This window comes from Indicator indicator, chromosome 32 (assembly GCF_027791375.1).
Source record: "Indicator indicator isolate 239-I01 chromosome 32, UM_Iind_1.1, whole genome shotgun sequence".
In the NCBI taxonomy this organism is placed as follows: Eukaryota; Metazoa; Chordata; class Aves; order Piciformes; family Indicatoridae; genus Indicator; species Indicator indicator.
Window position 1 is genome coordinate 8,183,075 of NC_072041.1, and position 20,113 is coordinate 8,203,187.

A 20,113-nucleotide genomic window follows, 5' to 3' on the forward strand; every position below is an offset into this window, starting at 1 on the left:
TTCAAATAAGTTAAAATGTTTCTTAAGGTTTGGTAGCACCAAATTCTATTCCCTTCTCCTATCCCCATGTTGTAAACTGGAACACACTGGCCCAAGAGCATGAAAGGGTTTGGCAGAGAGAGCCTCCCCTGTGCACACACCAAACCCACACCAAACTCACACCTTCCCAACCCCCCTGCACCCCTCGCCGAGCATCACACCTCTGTGGCCATCAGAAGCTGCCCTGAGAGGCTCCTCAGCAGCCCAGGTGGATGTTGGGTGACAGGAGAGAGCTAAAACAAATCCACAAAGTCCCTCAGGACGAGGGAACCTGGCCTGCACCTCCTGTCCCTCACACGTGGTCAGTTCAGGACCTGCTTCACGCTGGGCAGGGCAGTGACCTCAAATGGCTTCTGATGCAGATTTTATTCATAAGATCGGAGCTCACTCTAAAATGTACAGCTGGACAGAAGCAGAACTCTGAATCCAGAATGCATAAATGACATCTATCCTGCCCACACAATGCTAGGACCTTTCTTTCTTTCTTTTCAAAGGGCCAAATCTAACGGAGCGAAACAGAAGAGACAAAGTCGCTTTGGCTGCAAATCGTGAAAAACAAAGAATCGATCTGTCCTGACGTTCTGCTTGCTGGAGAAATTAGGCAGGTCCTTCAAAAGACACCCCAGGCAGCTACCTCCTGCCCAGCTGGGTAGGAACAACGATGCCCTTGGCTAGCAAAATGAGAAGAGCCAGGTCTGGGTTTCCATCTGCTCGCTCCAAAGCCTCCAGAGCTTCCTGCGTGCTGAAACCGGCGCCCAGGAGCCGCCCGACAGCGGCCGCAGGGAAAGCAGCAGGAGGAGGAGCAGCACCTGAGCCAACTCCAGCAGAGCTACCCACTGGGCTCAGCAGTGGTTCCTCACACCCAGCCAACGGCTGTAGGCCTTCAGAAGCAGGCTTGCTGCTTCTCCCTGGTGCTCCTGTGAAGGGGCTCGGAGTGGCTGCAGCTGCAGCTTCATCCAGGGCAGGCGTGGGGGAAGCGGAGGCCTTCCGCTCCCACCTCGGATTAGTTGGACTCTGAGAACCTTCTGCTGAAACCTCTGACTGCTCAAAGCTCTGCTGCTGGTCAGATGTTGCTGCAGAATTCACCATGACCAAATCACTCTTAGCTAAACACCTCAGAATCTCTGAAGCACCTCCTCCAGGAGCAGGCTGCATGCAGCTGGCAGACTCACTGCTGACGTTTCCTGTGCCAGTGTCACGAAGCTGCTTCCTCTCTGCTCTTCCACCATCAGACCTCACCTCACAGAAGGAACAACTTTGTTCCTGGCTGGCTGGATCTGAGCCCTTCTGCTCACCCTCAGAAAGTCCCTTCTGCTGGGCTGCTGGCTGGTTGTGAACCACTTCCAGCTGAGAGACTTCCTCAGAGGCAAGGATTTTGCATTCTCCTTTCCGACTGACAACCAAGAGTTTGTGAAGCTCTTTCAGGGCTGATGCTAGAGAGGAACAGGACTCTTCTGCAGGTCTGCCTGGGTCTGGGTCCAGCTGATGGATGCTGGAGGGGCAGGAGCTGTCTGCAGCTGCCAAAGCAGATGACTCCTTGCACTTTGCAGGAGTTCCACTCGAGGAGGAAGCAGACTTCAGCAATTCCACCTCCATGGAAAAGGGATCCAAGCCCAGCTCAGCTGCGCTCCTGTTCTCAGCCTGCTCGCTGGCTGGGATGTGCTCTTCAGCCACAGACTGCTCAACCACATCTATTTCCATGAAGGCTTCTGTCTGCAAACAGCTACAGGAGGCTGACACCTGGACACTGCCTTTTGCACACGGCAGACCTGCTTCCTCCTGCCCATCTCCTCTGGTTTCCACAGGAGGATTTGCTGGCTGGCTGGCTTCTCCCACACCAGGTTTCTCAACGTGGCAAGGAGGTTCCGGGTGGGTTGTCTCAGTTTGCTCCTCCAGATGTTCCTTCTCTGGTTCTTTGGGAGGCTCCTTCTTTTGCTCCAAAGACAGACATCCATCTTTATTTTGCCTGTGCTTCACAGCAGCATCAGCCAAACAGTTTTCTTTTGTCACTTGCAAAGGATATTTCTGACCAGGGCCTTGTTCTTCAGCACCACGTTCCCACTGACTGTCAGCAATACCTGCTGCTGTGAGTGGCTTCTGTGAAGGGCAAGCTGGACTGCCACAGGTCACCTCCCCTGGCTGGGGAGAAGGGTCATTATCTGCCAAGGAAGCATTAGTGGCAAGATGCTGTGACAAGAGAGGAGGATGTTGCTCTTCTGGGGTTGTCTGGCATCGAGCTGCAGAGGCAGAAGACTCTCTGGCTCTGGGATCAACAGGCTCGGAGAGGTTAGACTGGGATGAGCAGATCGAAGCAGGGGCAGAGACAGAACGATCAAGTAATTGATTGGTGGGATTACAGATCTTGGAATTTAATCCTGGAGACTGGACTGGATTTTGAAACCCATCAGGAGCTGGCAATGAGGGCAGTTCCAGTGAGGTAGTTTCTTTGTCACTATTCTCTGCCAGAAGACAGAAAGCAAGCAAGCAGCAGTTAGGACACAAACCGCTGCCTCCGGCGGAGTCGTGAGGACTGGTACAGCAGTGGTGATAAATACCTGGTCTGTGGCCCACTCCAGCTGCAGCAAACACACACTACATGCATCAAGGCTTCTGACGTTCTGTTTGGATTAGGAAACAAACACAGCAAACTCCTGTTAGCACCCAGAGCACGCTGCATGCAGGGCTGCACTCCTGCCACCTCACAGCTCCCCTCCCCGGCCGGCAGCTCCTCGCCTTCGCTGCCTTCCACCGCTCCTGCCTGCCCAAGGGGTTACCTCCTGGCAGAAATAACCCTGCTGGAGAGCAATGGGGAGGTTGTTCTGTGCTGTCTAGGCTGCAGTGGTCTGTGGGTGTAGTAGTTTTAGGCTATGCCTTTAAAAATCTTCCATCGATCTTGAAGGGGAAGTGGTAGAAGGTAAATAAATCACCACTGGGTGTGAAAAGGAATTCTAATGATAGTCCTAAACAATCCATTGGAGAGGTACCTACCATAAGATTTGGTTTGCAAAACAATCTCTTTTTGCTTCTTTGGCTCTGGCTGATGCTCCTCCTGGCTTTCCTGACCTTGGCTGCACTGCTGTGTTGTTGTGATTGGTAGCAACAACGACTTCTCTGCTATTTTCTCTTGTCCCTTTCATGTACAGGGCGGTAGGGAAGGGAGAAGCTGTTGCAGCTCCCCTGCTCTTTGGCCAGGGGGGGTCCTTGTGCTGTTTATTAATTGGAAATACCTGTAAATTCCTGTAAATGTCTGTAAATCCTGTTTCTTTTGTACACATTCATTGCATTCCATTGTAGAGTGTAGTTTTGCTTTTAAATACAGCTTCATTTGCTTCCAACTGAGCTGGTCCGGCAAAAGTTAATGTTGCGGGGGGGAAGGGGGCAACTTTCAACCCATAGGTGGTTGACAGTGGGTGACAGATGCTGCACACCTGATAAAATACACCCAGTGTGGGCACGGGGCTGGCACCGTAGCTGGCGTGTGCTGGGCATGGCTGGAGATAGCCAGGAGCCAGCAGCCAGGGAAGTGAGAGCTGAGGTGCAAACACAACTCTTGCACTGTGCTCCCAGCAGTGCCACTGCAGGCAAGAGAAGGCAAGCAAACAGCAGCCTGCTGCAAAAGGGAGCTGTAAGGATCCCAGGGTGAAAGGCAGAAGTCCCCAACAGGAAGGGCTGCTGGAGGCTGGGGAGGGCAAAGCGAAGCAGAGCCAGAGGTGAAACCCAGCTCCCTGCTTCCTTCTGCACACACAGAGCAGAGGAGCTGCAGATCTCTATCAGGAGCACCAAACACTGGCTCCAGTTGTCAGGAGAGACTAAATAAGTGAACTTATCTTGCTAACAGCCTAATCTCACTGCTGGATCAGCTCTCAGGCTCTTGTTCAGTCACTAACAGGACCTTTGCTGTGCTCCTCCCAAAGCCCTGCTCTGCCTGCTGGCAGCCAGCCACATCTAGTGCGCTCTCAGCTCCCTTTCCCTTCCCACTCCAAACTCAGGGCTCTTAAGGCTTTACCTTAAGCCTTCCTCCTTTTACAGCTGCCCAGGTGTGCTGGGGGACCCCAGCCATGTGTAAGGTAGGGGTCAGAAGGGACCTCTGGAGATCATTTGAGTCCAACCCCTCTGCCAAGGCAGAGTCACCCAGAGGAGGTCACACAGGAACATGTCCAGGTGGGGTTTGAGTGGCTCCAGAGATGGAGACTCCACTACCTCTCTGGGCAGCCTGCTCCAGTGTCCTGGCACCCTTAAACCAGTTCCTCCTCATGTTTAGAGGGAGCTTCTTCTGTTCAAGTTTGTGCCCAGGATGGAAGGGACTCTCAAAGATCATCTCATCCAAGCCCACTGCAGGCAGCAGGGACACCTCCAACTACAGCCCAGGGCCACATCCAGTCTGACCTTGAATGTCTCCAGGGATGAAGCCTCCACCACCTCCCTGGGCAGCCTGTTCCAGTGTCTCCCCACCCTCACTGTGCAGAACTCCCTCCTGATGACCAACCTCCACCTGCCCTGCTCCAGTTTCAAACCATTGCTCCTTGTCCTACCCCCAGGCCCTTCTGCCCAGCCCCTGCCCAGCCTGCCTGTGGGAGTGGTACTCACAGTATGAATCCATTCTCATTTTGGAGGGCTTTTGGTAATTTTGTGACAGGTAACCATTTAAACAATTTCAGCTACTGAAATGCAGCTCTAAAGTATCCCTGGAGCCTTCTCCAGGCTGAACAGCCACCAACAGTGGTAGGAAAGTGCATATTGGTACAAAAGGGAAAGCTCCTGCACATAAAAGCAGCAGATGTGGAGGATCTAGACCACAGTAACCACACCAGGACTGTGCTACCCCCCTAGCTGGGAAGGGCCTAGGTGTTGAAACACCAGCAAGTCAGCTGGCAGAACTCATGAGGCTTGCTGCAGTGGCCTTTGGGGGATTAAAAACAGCTCTGGACAACCCTGGGGCCTTCAAAATGAGAGCTTTAATGGTCTACAGATCCCCACAGAGACTTCTGTCCTACTGTCTACCAGAAGGCAGCAAAAATTCCAGCTGTTAGGAAAGAACACAGGCCTTGTGTGGAGCTGAGCTTCCTTGGTCCTGCATTGTGTTCCCTGCCTCTCCACCTTCCTCTTCTTTCACTTTGTTTTCCTGGTACCATCTAGCAGCACCTAATCATTTTAGAAGAGAACATTTGCTTGCACCTCAAATTCTGGGCTCAGTTTGGGGCCTCTCACTCCAAGAAGGACATTGAGGAGTTGGAGCAGGTCCAGAGAAGGGCAACAAAGCTGCTGAAGGGTCTGGAGAACAGGGCTGGGGAGGAGCAGCTGAGGGAGCTGGGGGTGTTAAGCCTGGAGAAAAGGAGGCTGAGGGGAGACCTCATTGCTCTCTACAGCTCCCTGAAAGGAGGTTGGAGCCAGGTGGGGGTTGGTCTCTTCTCCTAAGGAAGCAGACATAGGACAAATGGAAATGGCCTCAAGTTGCCCCAGAGGAGGTTTAGGTCAGATATGAGGAACAATTTCTTCCCCTCAAAGGTTGTCAAGGCCTGGCCCAGGCTGCCCAGGGCAGTGGTGGAGTCCCCATGCCTGGAGGGCTTTCAAAGCTATGGAGATGTGGTGCTGAGGGCTGTGGGTTAGTGGTGCCCTGGCAGTGCTGGGGTAAGGCTTGGAGTCTATGATCTGAAAGGTCTCTCCCAACCCAAACAGTTCTGTGATTCTCATACTCTGACACCTTAGACTATAGGCTGTGAGCCAGAGGCTTGCAGTTAGTCCCAGACTTACACAGAGCCCACCTGAACTAGAGCTGCCCCAACTCTGTGCACAGCTGCTCTACAGCCATGAAGTGAAAGCACCAAATGGATTTCCCAGGCTCAGGAATCTTCCACATTCCTCCAGGGCTCAGCATCAATGGAGAGCAGCAGCCTGCTGCTCAGCCTTAAGAGAGCCACGTGGTCTTCACAACTCTCTCAGCACAGAAGCAGCTTTGATTTAAGTCATTTTAGGCTCTTTGCATTTTAAAGCACTCAGCTAAATGCCTTTATTTTAAAGATTCAGATGGTTGGGGCTGAAGTTTGCTTTTTATTTGACCCTTTCAGCACAGAACTAAGTCTAACCAACCCTGAGGTCTGCAAAGACTCATCTGAAATGGAGAGAGATTGAGGCACCCTCAGTGAGTCTGCAGATGGCATCAAGCTGGGTGGCTGTGTCCCACCTGCCAGAGGGCAGGGAAGCTTTACAGTGGGGTCTGGACAGGTCAGAGCCATGGCCAAGGCTCACTGGATAAAGCTCAACAAGGGTCAGGTCCTGCACCTGGGTCACAGCAGCCCCCTGGGGAGCTGCAGACCTGGGGATGTGTGCTTGGAAAGCTGCAGCTGGCAGAGGGAGCTGGGGGGGTTGGGTGGCACTCACTGCCCCTGAGCCAGCAGTGCCCAGGGGGCCAAGAAGGCCAAAGGCCTCCTGGCTGGCATCAGAAGCAGGCTGGGCAGCAGGGCCAGGAGGTGCCCATCCCCCTGTGCTCAGCACTGGGGAGGCCACAGCTCGAGTGCTGTGCTCAGCTCTGGGCCCTCCCTGCAGGAAGCACATGGAGGGGCTGGAGCCTGTGCAGAGCAGGGCAAGGAGGCTGGAGAAGGGCCTGGAGCCCCTGGGCTAGAGGAGGGCTGAGGGAGCTGGGGGTGCTCAGGCTGGAGGAGAGGAGGCTGAGGGAGACCTCCTTGCTCTCTGCAGCTCCCTGAAGGGAGGTTGGAGCCAGGAGGGGACAGCCTCTGCTCCTTGGGGACAAGGACAGGAGCAGAGGCAATGGTTCCAAGCTGCCCCAGGGGAGGTTCAGGCTGGATGTGAGGAAATATTTCTTTATGGAAGGGATCTCAGCCATTGGAATGGTCTGTCCAGGGCAGTGCTGGAGTCCCCATCCCTGGGGGTGTTCAAGGTGGGCCTGGTGCTTAGGGCCATGGTTTGGTGCTGAGCCTGCAGTGCTGGGAGGAGGATTGGACTGGGTGAGCCTGGAGGTCTCTTCCAACCAGCTCTGTTCCGTGATTCTGTGGTATTGCAAAAACCAACCCAGGCTCCACCAGGCTCCACATTTCAAGAACCAATATTTACATCTGCACATTCTCTCTGCCAGCTTCTGTGAAGAGCCAGGAGCCCAAGCTACTGAGCCTGACCTTTAATGATGTCCAATCCTGGCAGGGGCAAGGTCAAAGCTGTGTTTGTGTTTCTCTTGACTTGCTGCAATTTCAGTTAATAAGCATCCAAAGCTGGCCTTAAAAGTCAGCCATGGAAACCACTTCTTGGTGATTCATTCAAGCCAGCCCTTCCTCTCCAGGGTTTGACATCACTGGAAAACTTGAATGGAGGAAAACTGGGCCAAAGGACCAATCACTGCAGCCCTGTGCTCCCCTCAAACAACTCTGCTGTCTGCAAGGAAGTCACTGCTCACCCTGCAGGCTCTCAAACAGCAGCAGGGGAGTGGCAAAGGAAACTTCACTGCATTACAAGTGGGTTGTTTTCAGAGTTATATAAAAATCTGGCTCTCACACTTCAGTTTTACACATGAGCAGATGACACTGAACTGGGTGGGAAGCTGATCTGCTGGAGGGTAGGATCTGCAAAGAGATCCAGTCAGGCTGGTTGGATGGGCTGAGGTCAGTTGTGTGAGGTTTAACAAAGCCAAGGGCTGGGTCACAACAACCCCAGGAAGGCTCCAGGCTTGAGGCAGAGTGGCTGGAAACTGCCCAGCAGAGAAAGCCCTAGGGGTGCTGGGTGCCAGCAGGTGAGGATGAGCCAGGGGGTGCCCAGGTGGCCAAGAAAGGCACCAACAGCCTGGCCTGGAGCAGCAATGGTGTGGCCAGCAGGAGAGCAGGGATTGTCCTCCTGTACTGGGCACAGCTGAGGCCACACCTTGAGATCTGGGTTCAGTTTTGGGCTCCTCACTCCAAGCAGGACATTGAGAGGCTGGAGCAGGTCCAGAGAAGGGCAAGGAAGCTGGGGAAGGGTCTGGAGAAGAAGGCTGGGGAGGAGCAGCTGAGGGAGCTGGGGGTGTTTAATCTGGAGAGGACGAGGCTGAGGGGAGACCTTCTGGCTCTCCACAGCTCCCTGAAAAGAGGCTGGAGCCAGGTGGGGGTTGGTCTTTTCTCCCTAGTATCAGCTGACAGAACAAGAGGAAATGGCCTGAAACCCTGCAAGGGGAGGTTTAAGGTTGGATATGAGGAACAATTTCTGTCCTGCAGAAGTGGTCAGGCACTGGCACAGGCTGCCCAGGGAGGTGTTAGGTCCCCATCCTGGGAGGTGTTCAAGAAACCTGTGGCCATGGCACTTGTGGACAGTTTGATGGCCATGGTGGATAACCTCAGAGGGCTTTTCCAACCCAAACAATTCTCTAGCTCTAAGCTGGAGTCTTAAAATAAAGCATGGCAGGGGGAGTAGAACTAGATGATCCTTGAGGTCCCTTCCAGCCCTAACAATGCTATAATTCTGTGCTGAAGAAAGCAACTTTGTCAGCTTAGACATGACCCAGCAAAGAGTTCTGCATGTGTGTGGGAAGCAGAATCTTATTGGGTGCTTCCAACATAAAAAGCAGAGGTAAAACTCCAAAGCCTCTCTAAACCACAGGAACAGAGTTTTATAGCCACCAGGATGTGAATCCAGCTGCTTGGCATTCAGAGCAGCAGTGACCTTCAGGCAGAGAAGCAATCCCCCATCTGAGGGCACAAGCAGCACTCTGAGATCAAAATGCTGAAGCAGCACTGTTTCTGAAAACTGTCCTGGGCTTCTGCCCACAGCTTTGGACCCACTGCCACAGCTCCTCTGTTTCTGCATGCTGCAGCTATTAAGAGGAGGATGTGCAGAAGCCTGCTGACACGAGGCTGCTGAAGCACCACACAGCAGGACCCTGGCCCTCACTAAGCACCACGAGTGGAGCTGGGCTAAGGGCTGCCACACACACCCTCAAAAGCCAAGAAACCAGATGGATAGTTTCATGGAAGGGGTTGGGGTGGAAAGCACCTCCGAGATAATCCAGTTCCAACCCCCTGCCATGGGCAGGGACACCTCCCCCCAGCCCAGCTTGCTCAAGGCCTCATCCAGCCTGGCCTTGAACACCTCCAGGGAGGAGGCAGCCACGACCTCCCTGGGGAACCTGTTCCAGTGTCTCCCCACCCACACTCTAAAGAATTTCTTCCTCATCTCTAATGTCAAAGCCATTGTCTTCCAGCTCAAAGCCATTGTCTCTGCCTCCTCTTCCAGCTCAAAGCCGTTCTCTCTGCCTCTTCCAGCTCACAGCCATTGTCCCTCATCCTGTCACTCCCAGCCCTTGTCAAAAGTCCCTGCCCAGCTCTCCTGGAGCCCCCTCTGGGTATTGGAAGGCTGCTCTAAGGTCTCCCCAGAGTCTTCTCTTTTCCAGAGCATGCAGGAAGCTGCAAGGAGAGCACAAATCAAACAGCAAGCACCCTGAGTGATCTCATGCAGGCAGCTTTTGCTGCACAGGAGAGAGGAGTGCAGTCAGAGGCCAGGAGCAAGACCAAAGCCTTTTCCTCTCCACCGCTCCCTCGCCCATGCTGCATCACTCCATCTCCTCAGAGAGGAGATGGGGGCCTGCTGCCAGACAGCCTGATCCACCACAAGAAAAGTACACAAATTAATGTTTCAGCAGGGCTCCTCCTGGTACCTGCTTCCTCTACAGACTTCTGTATTGCTTCTGCTAGTTCCTGGTCTGCGATCTCCTCCGGCCGCACATCTTCCCGCCCGGCCCCGTAGGCCAGCCGGGCACACTCGGGGAGCTCGCCCTCAGGGAGGAAGGTGGTCTGGGAGCCAGTCGTGCCAATCACTAGAACATTCTTCTTGAGATCAATTGAACACTGTGAAAGAGCATGGAGACATCAGGGCCCTGCTAGGAGCCAGGCAATTCCCAGAGGAGAAAGGAGAAGCAAGGTGAAACGATCCATATCCAGCTGCCACTCGTGGGCCAGGAGTGGCAGCCACACAGCTTGCTTTGTGTTAAACCATTCAGGTGGAAAGCTCTGAGCAGAGCCAGACACCCTCTAGCTGTCTGTGACAGTGCTGTGCATCTCCTCTCCTAACTGGCTGGGAGCTAATCCACCATCAACCCTCCCCAGAATATCCCAACAGATCCACGGGCAAGGTGTTCACAGTGCACTTGGCACTTAGCTAGGAGAAGTGCTCAGCTCTTGGAAGAGCCAGCAACCAGCTCAGGATACCTGATGCCTCTTCAGCATATCCAGTCCTAGAAGCATGTCCATGGGCTGCTCTTCAAGGATGGAGAAGGAGCAGGCCAGGAAATCCCCTTCGATCTGGACCTGAGCTGAAACCCAAGGGAGAGAAGTCACCACCTTGCAAGGCATCCAATTCCTGCTCTTCCATCTGCTGGGAGAGGGCTGAACAAACCTGCTGGGCAGACCTGACACCTGTGCTTTGCTCACACAAAGTACAGCCCTGGGCAAGCCCCATGGACCACCAGGCCTGCACTGATCTCAGGAAGTTCATTATCTTCAAAGCTGACCTGCTAGGGAGCCTCAAGTCCTGCTTATCCAACCCTCCAGGTTGGAGGAGCTGTGCCCAAGCCTGAGCAGCCACAGCAGTGTTGAGAATTGATTTCCCAGGCTGTGAGAACAATCTCCTCTCATCCAGAAAGCCTGCACAAGAGTGGAGCCAGCCTTCTCTTCCCAAGGGAACAGGGAACACTCCACTGCCTCTGGAAACCTTCCTGAGCATCTCACACTGCCCAGCAGTCCCACCCCAAAGGGGAAGGATCCTGTCACTTCTGCAGGCAGAGGGAACGTGGCCTCTACACCTGCAGGAGCTGAGGGATCCCTCAGCTGCAAGGGTTAAGGTGAGGATTCAAAAAGGGCACTCAAAAAGCATGAAATGAGCCAGAAGGCAGCATCCTGTGCCCACCACAGACAGGCACATGGCAGAAGGGCTTTAATTTGACCCTGCAGGAGTTTCTAACGACTCCAGCCTTGCACCAGACACCCCCCAGTGCCAAGACTGCAGGGAGTGCAGTCAGATTGCTGCCAAAGCCCCCCCAGAAGCATGCCAGCACTTACCTAAGTGGACTCTGCCAATTATTTTCTGTGTCCCAACGCCCTTGGCGATGCCAGCCCACCGCCGATCCACCAGCCTCATGATGTTGCACCTTTCAGCACAGGCTTGGCTCATGATGGTCATCTGGGCACCTACCAGCAACAGGAGTTCCAAGTTAAATGCTGACAGCTCACCACAAGTCATAGAATCAGAGAACTGTTTGGGTTGGAAAAGCCTTCTAAGGTCATCCAGTCCAACCACCAACCCAACACCACCGTGGCCATCAAACCATGTCCCACAGTGCCATGGCCACAGGTTTCTCCAAGGTGGGGACTCCACCACTGCCCTGGGCAGCCTGGGCCAGTGCCTGACCACTCCTGCAGGAAAGAAATTGTTACTAATCTCCAACCAATCCTCCCCTGGTAGGATTTCAGGCCATTTCCTCTCATTCTGTCACCTGATACTAGGGAGAGGAGACCAATCCCTACCTGGCTCCAACCTTCTTTCAGAGAGCAATGAGGTCTCCCCTCAGCCTCACTCTCTCCACACTAAACACCCCCAGCTCCCTCAGCTGCTCCTCCCCAGCCCCCAGCCCTGTTCTCCAGACCCTTCCCCAGCTTTGCTGTCCTTCTCTGGATCTGCTCCAGCTCCTCAAAGTCCTTCTTGGAGTCAGGGGCCCAAAACTGAACCCAGGACTCAAGCTGTGGCCTCAGCAGTGCCCAGTCCAGGTCAACAATCCCTGTCCTGCTCCTCCTGTCACTTGATACTAGGGAGAAGAGCTCAAACCCCTGCCTCATTGCAACCTCCTTTCAGGGAGCTGTAGAGAGCAATGAGCCTCCTCCTCTCTACACTAAACACCCACAGCTGCTCCTCACCAGACCTGTTCTCCAGACCCTTCACCCAGGAAAGGCACAGGAAAAAAGGGGAGTGAAGCAGGGGCAGCCTAAAAGGACTCAGCAGCCAGGAAACAAAACAGCCTGCACCAGGCAGCTGTGCCAGGGCAGGAGGGCTCCCTGTGACTGGCTGTGCACAGGCAGAGCAGCACTGACAGCACAGGACCCAGCACTGTAGGGCTCTGTCCCTTTAAGGCAGTGCTGGGAAGCACTGCACTATAGGCATGTGAGATCCCCCAGCTGTAAAGTGAGCTGTGTGCCTGTGACCTTTCTGGCATCACAGCCCCAGAAATTCCTGCAGGAGCCTTGATCTGGGGTGTTCCAGCACCTCATGTGTGCTGCTTCTCATAGAACAGGGTCAGGGATTCATGGAATTGTTTGTGTTGGAAGAGACCTTGAAGATCACTGAGTGACCTGCTGACCACCTCCTGGGCACTGCTCACAGCACACAGGCAAGCAGCAGCTCTGGGCCTCCCACAGTGCTGGACTTGAGCTGTGCAGCACAGCACAGAAGTGGGCAGCCCTGTGCTCTGCACCCCAAAATTAGCTTTCATAGCATCAGGGAATCGTTTTGGTTGGAAGAGACCTTGAAGATGACTGAGGCCAACCCTCACCCAGCACTGCCAGGGCACCACCAAACCATGGCCCTCAGCACCACAGCTCCAGGGCTGTGAAACCCCTCCAGGGATGGGGACTGCAGCACTGCCCTGGGCAGCCTGGGCCAGGCCTTGGCAACCCTCAAGGGGAATTGTCTCTTGTGTCCAACCTAAACCTCCCCTGGGGTAACTTAGGGCCATTTCTTCTTCCTTGTTCCTTGGGAGAAGAGACCAACCCCCACCTGGCTCCAATCTCCTTTCAGGGAGCTATATTGAGCCAGAAGGTCTCCCCCCAGCCTCCTTTTCTCCAGGCTCAACACCCCCAGCTCCCTCAGCTGCTCCTCCCCAGCCCTGTTTTGCAGACCCTTCAGCAGCTTTCTTGCCCTTCTCTGAATATGCTCCAGCTCCTCAAAGGTCCTTCTTGGAGTGAGGAGCCCAAAAGTGAACCCAGGACTCTCACCACAAGTTTGCTCTGTTCACCTTAAGCAATGCTCAAGCTCCTCTCAGGTTTCAAAGTGCTGTTTTACACAGTACTTCATGAAGGAATTTTGGGGCACATCCTCTGGAGCTTTTAGTCTCCCTCAGAGAGGGAAGGGAGGGAGCAGAGAAAGATGAAAATGGAGGCAGCTCACCTGAGTCAACAAAGGCTTTCACTGGATGTCCATTGACTTTGCAGTTGATGTAGAGCATCACCACCTGCCCAAAGCTCTCAGGGGCCTCCTCCATTGCTATTGTCATGTTTTCCTCAATGTTTTGTTGCCTGAATTTAAGTAGGGAAGAGAGAAAGGGAAAAACTCAGATCTTCCAGCAGCTGAACCTCAGAGCAACCTTCTGACTTACAAACAGGCCCAGTCAATGTCTCCCTTTAGCCTGAGAGAGTTGAGGCTGTTCAGGCTGGAGAAGAGCAGCCTGAGCCAGGGGAGCTCATCAGTGCTGAGCAGGGGTGGGTGGCAGGAGGATGGGGCCAGGCTCCTGTCAGTGGTGCCCAGGGACAGCACAAGGAGTACAGGGCACAGACTTGACCATAGGAAGTTTCATCTAAACGTGAGAAAGAACTTCTTGAATTTAAAGGTGACAGAGCCCTGGGAGCAGGCTGCCCAGAGAGGTGGTGGAGTTTCCATCTGGAAACATCTCAAACCCACCTGGATGTCTTCCTGTGTGACCTTCTCTAGGTGACCCTGCCTTGGTAGAGGGGTGGGACTGGATGATCTGTGGAGGTCCCTTCCAACCTCCACCATTCTGTGATCCCACCTGCTGCAGATCCCCCTACAAGCAGCAACAAATGCTGCTTCCTTAGCTAATCATCAGCTTCCCAGCAGGAGGATTGCTGCTCATGATCTTGGCTTAATCCAGAGACACTGAGCAGCCATGAAGCCTTCCAACACCTTGCCTACCTCACCCTGTATCTCCTGAGGACCTGCTGTTGGTAACAGAACCCTGCCACCACAGCTAACCTGGAGAAGCCATGGCTGCACCCAGCCTGTCTCTCTAAAATCAGGTGCTGAGGGCACAGGAGGAGGATGTTGCCAGTAGCTACAATGCTGGAATCCCACACAGCAACTGAACGTTCCAATCCTCCAACGTTTCCCTGCTATTTTTCCTTTCCCAGGCACAGGGGAGGAGGGAAGTGAGCAAAACTGTGGTGAAAACACCACTGCAAGCATGAGGCCTTGGTGTCAGTTGCAGCCTCCAGCAGGAAGCCTCTCACAGTAACCCTGGAGGTGCTGCACCTGAAAGAGCTTCACAGAATCACAGAACTGTCAGGGTTGGAAGTGACCTCAAGGCTCAGCCAGTTCCAAGCCCCCTGCCATGGGCAGGGACACCTCACACCACAGCAGGTTGCTCACAGCCACATCCAGCCTGGCCTTAAACACCTCCAGGCATGAGGCTTCCACCACCTCCCTGGGCAACCTCTGCCAGGCTCTCACCACCCTCATGGGGAAGAATTTCTTCCTAACATCCAATCTGAATCTACCCACTCCTAGTTTTGTTCCATTCCCCCTAGTCCTATCTACCAAGAATGAAAAACTGCTTCCAATTTTGATTCCATTTTAGTTTTTCCTCCTCAGTAGGGGAAGGGAAAAAACTCAAGTCCCTCTCTTACTCATCTCCTGTCCTGTGGCAGCCTCCCCACAAGGAGATGGAGATCTGGCTTCCTGGTGGAGGAGGAAATGAGCTAACAGCATCTGAGACCTGGTTTGTTTGAGAGCTCCAACATCCTTCTGCCACTCTGCCCTGCTTCACACACTCGTGAACCAAAGAGCCACACAGCACCCTGTCTGATATTATTTAAGCTTCAATCAGATATGAAGTTAAGCTTCAGTGTTCTTGCCACATCTGTTACTCTGCTTTCTCTGTGCTCCACACTCTTCACCTGAAGGACAAAACAATCTGATGCTTGCAAAGGCTTCCAATCAATCTTGTACTGAGCACAGCTAATTAAGCAAGAAGCTCAGGAATACTAAGTGGGGTGTGAAATCTGGGGGCTGCCAGGTGTTCAAACTGCTCCCTACAGCCAGACAGCCTTGGGCACAGCACCTTTACCTCTGCCCCCCTCATCGATGGGGAAGGAGAGCTCTGCCACCCTCACAGTGACAAAGTTTCCTCTCCTGTTCCCATGGCTCCTCCCCTGCTCCAGCTTGCCCCCAGTGCCCCTTGTGCTGTCCTTGGCCATCCCTGAGCAGAGCCTGGCTCCAGCCCTGCACAGCTTTATCCCCAGCAATGAGGGCAGCCCTCAGGCTGCTCTGCTCCCAGCTCCAAGCCCCAGCTGCCTCAGCCTGGCCTCACAGGAGATGTTCCACTGCCTGCAGCAGCTCTGGGGCTCTGGGCTGGACTCTCTCAAGCACTTCCCTGAGGTCCTTCTTGACCTGAGGGGCCCAGAACTGGACACAATATTCCAGGTGTGGCCTCAGCAGGGCAGAGCAGAGGGGGAAATGACCACCTACAAGCCTGTATCACAAGCATATTTCTTTAGGAGGCAGGAGAAGCTCCAGTCATGTCCTGACTCAAGGGTTTATCACCCAGCTGAAGAAATCAAGCCTCAGCCCAGTGCAATTAAATTTGGAAAACAGCAAGAGGCAGAACAGATTTCTGCAGAACACTCTTCTGACAGCAGCAATGTTCAGTCTAGAGTTGGCCAGAGACAAAACAATTAGCAGGATGCAAAACCAAACCCTGCAGGCAGCTGGGAGAGCTGATGCCACGTTGCTGGGCAGAGCTCAGCTTGGAGACTAACACAGGCCCAGCTCTCCAGTTCAAAACATCCCCGAGGCACCCAAGTGCCAGTCCTCCAGAGGATCTTGTTGAAGAGCTTTCCACAAGGGCTCCTGTTTCAGCTCAGACAGCTCTGGGCCAACACATGCATGGGCAGTGGTGCTGCCACCTCATGATGGAGGGGCAGTGGTTTGAAATTAGAGCAGATTGAGATTGGATGTGAGGAACAAGTTCTGCAGCAGGAGGCTGCTGGAACACTGCAACAGGTTACCCAGGGAGGTGGTTGGGGCCCATCCCTGAGATATTCCAGGTGAGGCTGGACAAGGCTCTGAGCAACCTGCTCTAGTGGAGGATGTCCCTGCTGACTGCAGGGGGGTTGGACTGGATGAGCTTTGGAGGTCCCTTCCAACCCATTCTATGACTCTGACCTGTGCTTAGCTAGAAACAAGCAAAGGACAGATGGGTGATGACAGAATCCCCAGACTGCTTTGGGTGGGAAGAGACCTTTAAGGACCAGCTAGTCCAGCCCCCTGCAGTCAGCAGGGACATCCCCAACCAGAGCAGGTTGCTCAGAGCCCCAAACAGCCTCACCTGCAATGGTGCCAGGGATGGGGCAGCTCCCACCTCTCTGGGCAACCTGGGCCAGGCTCTCACCCTCAGTGTCAAGCATCTTTTCAATTCTCTCCACTCTGAATCTCCCTCTTCCAGTCTCAAACCATCACCCCTTGCTCTGTCACAACAGGCCCTGCCCCAAAGTCAAAAGCCTGTCCCCAGCTTTCTGACCAACCCCAGAATCCCAACCTGCCCACATGCAACACTGCCCTGGAAGCATCTAAAGGCAGGATCCGAGCACACTCTCCAAGGACAAAGCACCATGGATGGAAGCACCCTGTGGGAAAAAAAGCATCATGAAGACCTCCCAGGCCTGCAGACAGCTCTGGTTTGCTACCTTATGTCTTCTTCTATCTTGGCCTGTGCCTCCAGGTCAAAGGGGTCAGCTGAATAGAGTCGGATCCTCTCCTGCTCCCGCCGGGCTCGGTCCTGCTGCTGCTCCAGCAGCACCCTGGTGAATTTCTCTGCAGTAAGAAGGAGATGGAGAAATGCTTTTAGTGGAAATGACTCTTACAAGTCGAGTTCTGGCACAGCAAACACTTCCTTTTATGCCAGCATGCACTCAGGGCTAGGCTCAAAAGGCTTCCTCTGAAGGCAGCGTGGATGGACCTTAAAGGACTGGTGGTGAATTTGGGGACCCACTGAGATGAAAAGCAAAGGGACAAAGCTTTCCCCTTGTGCCTGCTGCTCAGACTCTGCCCAGTTTCTGTGCATAGGTATTTTTACATGGGAAAAACCACAAAGACAGCAATGTTTCAACCAAGAATTCATTCTCCTGACAAAAAAACAAACAAACAAACAACAACCCAGCTGCAAAAATCAGCAGATAAATGAGAGCTGAAGCAGCAATCAGGACTCTGGGACTTGCACAACCCAAATGAGACTCCTGAGTGCAGGTGTGTCCTGAAACAGCTTCAGAGAGAAGCAAGACTTGGTGGCTCTGAGCCACAAGAACAGCACCTGCAGTATTGTGTGCAGAGCTGGGCTCCCCAGCTCAAGAGGGACAGGGAACTGCTGGAGAGGGTTCAACAGAGAGCTATGAGGATGAGGAAGGGCCTGGAGCATCTCTGTGAGGAGGAGAGGCTGAGAGCCCTGGGGCTGTTGAGCCTGGAGAAGAGCAGCCCCGGAGTGGATCTCAGCCATGTCCACAGATATCTGGAGGGTGGCTCTCAGGAGGATGGAGCCAGGCTCTTGGCAGTGATACTCAGTGACAGGATGAGGAGCAATGGATGGAAACTCCAACACAGGAAATTCCACATCAACAGGAGGAAAAACTTCTTTACTGTGAGGGTGCTGGAGCCTCAGAGCAGGCTGCCCAGAGAGGTTGTGGAGTCTCCTTCTCTGGAGAGCTTCAAGGCCTATCTGGATGCATTCCTGTATGACCTGCCCTAGGTGGTCCTGCTTGGCAGAGGGTTGGACTTGATCTCTGGAGGTTCCTTCCAACCACTACCTTTCTATGATTCTATGAACAGCTTTACCCTCAGCACCCCCTGGTAAAACAACCTCCTGTAGCTGCAGCACAGAGCAAACCCAAACTGCTGAGACACCAAAAAGTTAACCACAAAACTCACCTCAAACCCAAGCCACACAGACACTATAACCCCTGGGGCTGAAATCAAGAAGCCTTAGGTGGAACATCTGCTTCACAACATCTGGCTGCACATTTTAGGGACTCAGCTTTTAGATCCCCACTTTGTGGATACTTTTGTGTCCCATTTTTCCAGCCTGGATGTGATGCCACACGTTCCCCAAAGGACCTGGCAGTAAAGGAAGCTCTGTAGACACAGAAGGTGTTGGGGTTTGCTTCCAGAAACACAGCTGCCACGAAGCAGCTCTCTAGCTGCAAGGTTGCACGTGCTCAGGTCAGCACTGGGGGTGTTTTGCTCTTTAAATTAGCCTTGTGTACAGCAGGTGCCTTCTGAAGTGCTTGTGGTGCATCCAGCAGTCATGTGGCACAGATCTGTGTGTGGAGCTGGGCATCAGAGCTGAACTGGATCCGTGCCCAGGCAGCAACAGTAGCAGCACAGAACGATGAGAGCATAACCAGATCTAACTTCTTCCTTCTGACAGCCCACTGCAGCCATTTGGCACTGCAAACGTGCAGCTGGTTCCAATGGGCTGAAGAGAAGAGAGCAGAGCAGCAGGGGAGCCAGAGCTGGGTGTCTGGGGTTTAACCTCTTGCTGTCAGTGCCAGGAGCAGCACATCTCCTCAGAGTGACAGAACAAACTCCTGCGCTACAGACACAGCATTGGTGAGCAGCTTGGGAGCACAAAGGACATGTTTGGAACTCTGTGAACTAAAGTCAGAACTAAAAGCAAAAGAGGCTGACAAGGTCCAGCCAAGTTCCTTTCCAGCTTCCCTTGACAGAGGGAAATCACCAGGATGTAACCTTGAAAATGGGGAAAAACCCAAAAGTCTCCTGCCTGAAGCTCTCTCTCTTCATTCCTCTTCTCAAACTCAGCAGGATTTCTGACCAAACATCTGGCAGAGGTTTAGCAGGACAGCTGCTGATGTCCAAACACCAACCTGGCTTCATAGTGACAGGACACTGGAGCCAAAGCTTCCACCACAGGAAGAATGAGGGACTGAGAGCAGCTCCTCCCCTGTGCCAAGTGAAGGACACTGTGCCCTGAACACCTTCAAGGTTAACAGAACCTGACAGCACTTATGACTGTTCCTGCTGAGAAAGCTCCCTAAGGACACTGTCTGCTTGTCCCCTTTGCTCTCCCTTTCTGACATCCACTTCCACAGCACCTAACCATCACGGGCAGAGCTGGTCTTCACAGAATGCATCAGGCTGGAAGGAACCTCCAAAGACCATCTTGTCCAACCCCTCTGCAGTGAGCAGGGGCATCCCTGACTAGATCAGGTTGCTCAGAGCCTCATCAAGTCTGACCTTGAATGTCTCCAAGGATGGGGCCTCCACCATCTCCCCTGGGCAACCTGTTCCAGGGTTCTACCACCCTCATTGTGAAGAGCTTCATCCTGATGCCCAACCTAAATCCACCCTGCTCCAGTTTCAAACCATTGCCCTCATCCTGGCACTCCCAGCCCCTGTCAAAGTCCCTCCACAGCTCTCCTGTAGCCCCCTTCAGGCACTGGAAGGCTGCTCTAAGGTCTTCCTGGAGCCTTCTCTTCTCCAGGCTGAACAGACCCAATCACCTCAGCCCATCTTCACAGCAGAGGTTCCCCAGCCCTCTGATCATTCTTGTGGCTTCCTCTGAATCCACTCCATCAGCTCCATGTCCTTCTTGTGTTGGGGGTCCCCTAGCTGATCACAGCACTCCAGGTGAGGTCACACCAGAGCAGAGCAGAGGGGCACAATCCCCTCTCTGCATCTGCTGGCCACCACCCAGGAGCTGGCACCATCACCCCAGTGAGTTACCAACCTGTGGCTGCCTTTTACCAGAAGTGAGCTCCAGCAGACCCCAACCCCACCTCCCCTGACTGAAAACCCCAGACTCACCCAGGTCCCCGCTGAGCAAGGCCTCTGCCAAGGGCGGGTTGCGCTCCTTGAGCAGGGAGAGCTCGTGGGGGTTGGCCAGCAGCATCTCCCGCAGCAGCACAGGGTTGCTCAGGCCCTGGGGCAGCCCTGGCGCCTCGGGGGGGGAGGGGCGCGGGCGCGGCGCCGCCGGCTGCTGCTGTGCGGAGGTGCCCGGAACGGCGATGCTGCTGAAGTCTATCCTCGGCAGGCCTGCAGGGAAGCAATCACAGCGTCAGCCAGGCTGGGAGAGACCTCCAAGGTCATCAGG

General features: G+C 53.9%; 2 protein-coding genes across 2 annotated transcripts in view; both read right to left on the minus strand.

The window, feature by feature from the left end:
• On the minus strand, positions 1-2,625 carry RSC1A1 (regulator of solute carriers 1; the record flags this gene model as incomplete). The annotated part of the gene is made up of 2 exons (XM_054395051.1): positions 1-2,498; positions 2,595-2,625. Coding segments are annotated over 2 exons (1,860 nt in total), but the record flags the coding sequence as incomplete, so codon positions are not given.
• The window catches only part of DDI2 (DNA damage inducible 1 homolog 2), a 26,187-nt gene continuing 8,675 nt past the window's right edge, over positions 2,602-20,113 (minus strand). The window contains exons 3-9 of the mRNA XM_054395052.1: positions 19,828-20,055; positions 16,698-16,824; positions 13,168-13,295; positions 11,070-11,198; positions 10,221-10,324; positions 9,671-9,860; positions 2,602-2,657 (exon numbers count right to left, since the gene is read on the minus strand). Coding sequence (XP_054251027.1) covers positions 2,641-2,657; positions 9,671-9,860; positions 10,221-10,324; positions 11,070-11,198; positions 13,168-13,295; positions 16,698-16,824; positions 19,828-20,055 — 923 coding nt within the window. The 3' untranslated portion in view covers positions 2,602-2,640. The remainder of the gene's footprint in view (positions 2,658-9,670; positions 9,861-10,220; positions 10,325-11,069; positions 11,199-13,167; positions 13,296-16,697; positions 16,825-19,827; positions 20,056-20,113) is intronic.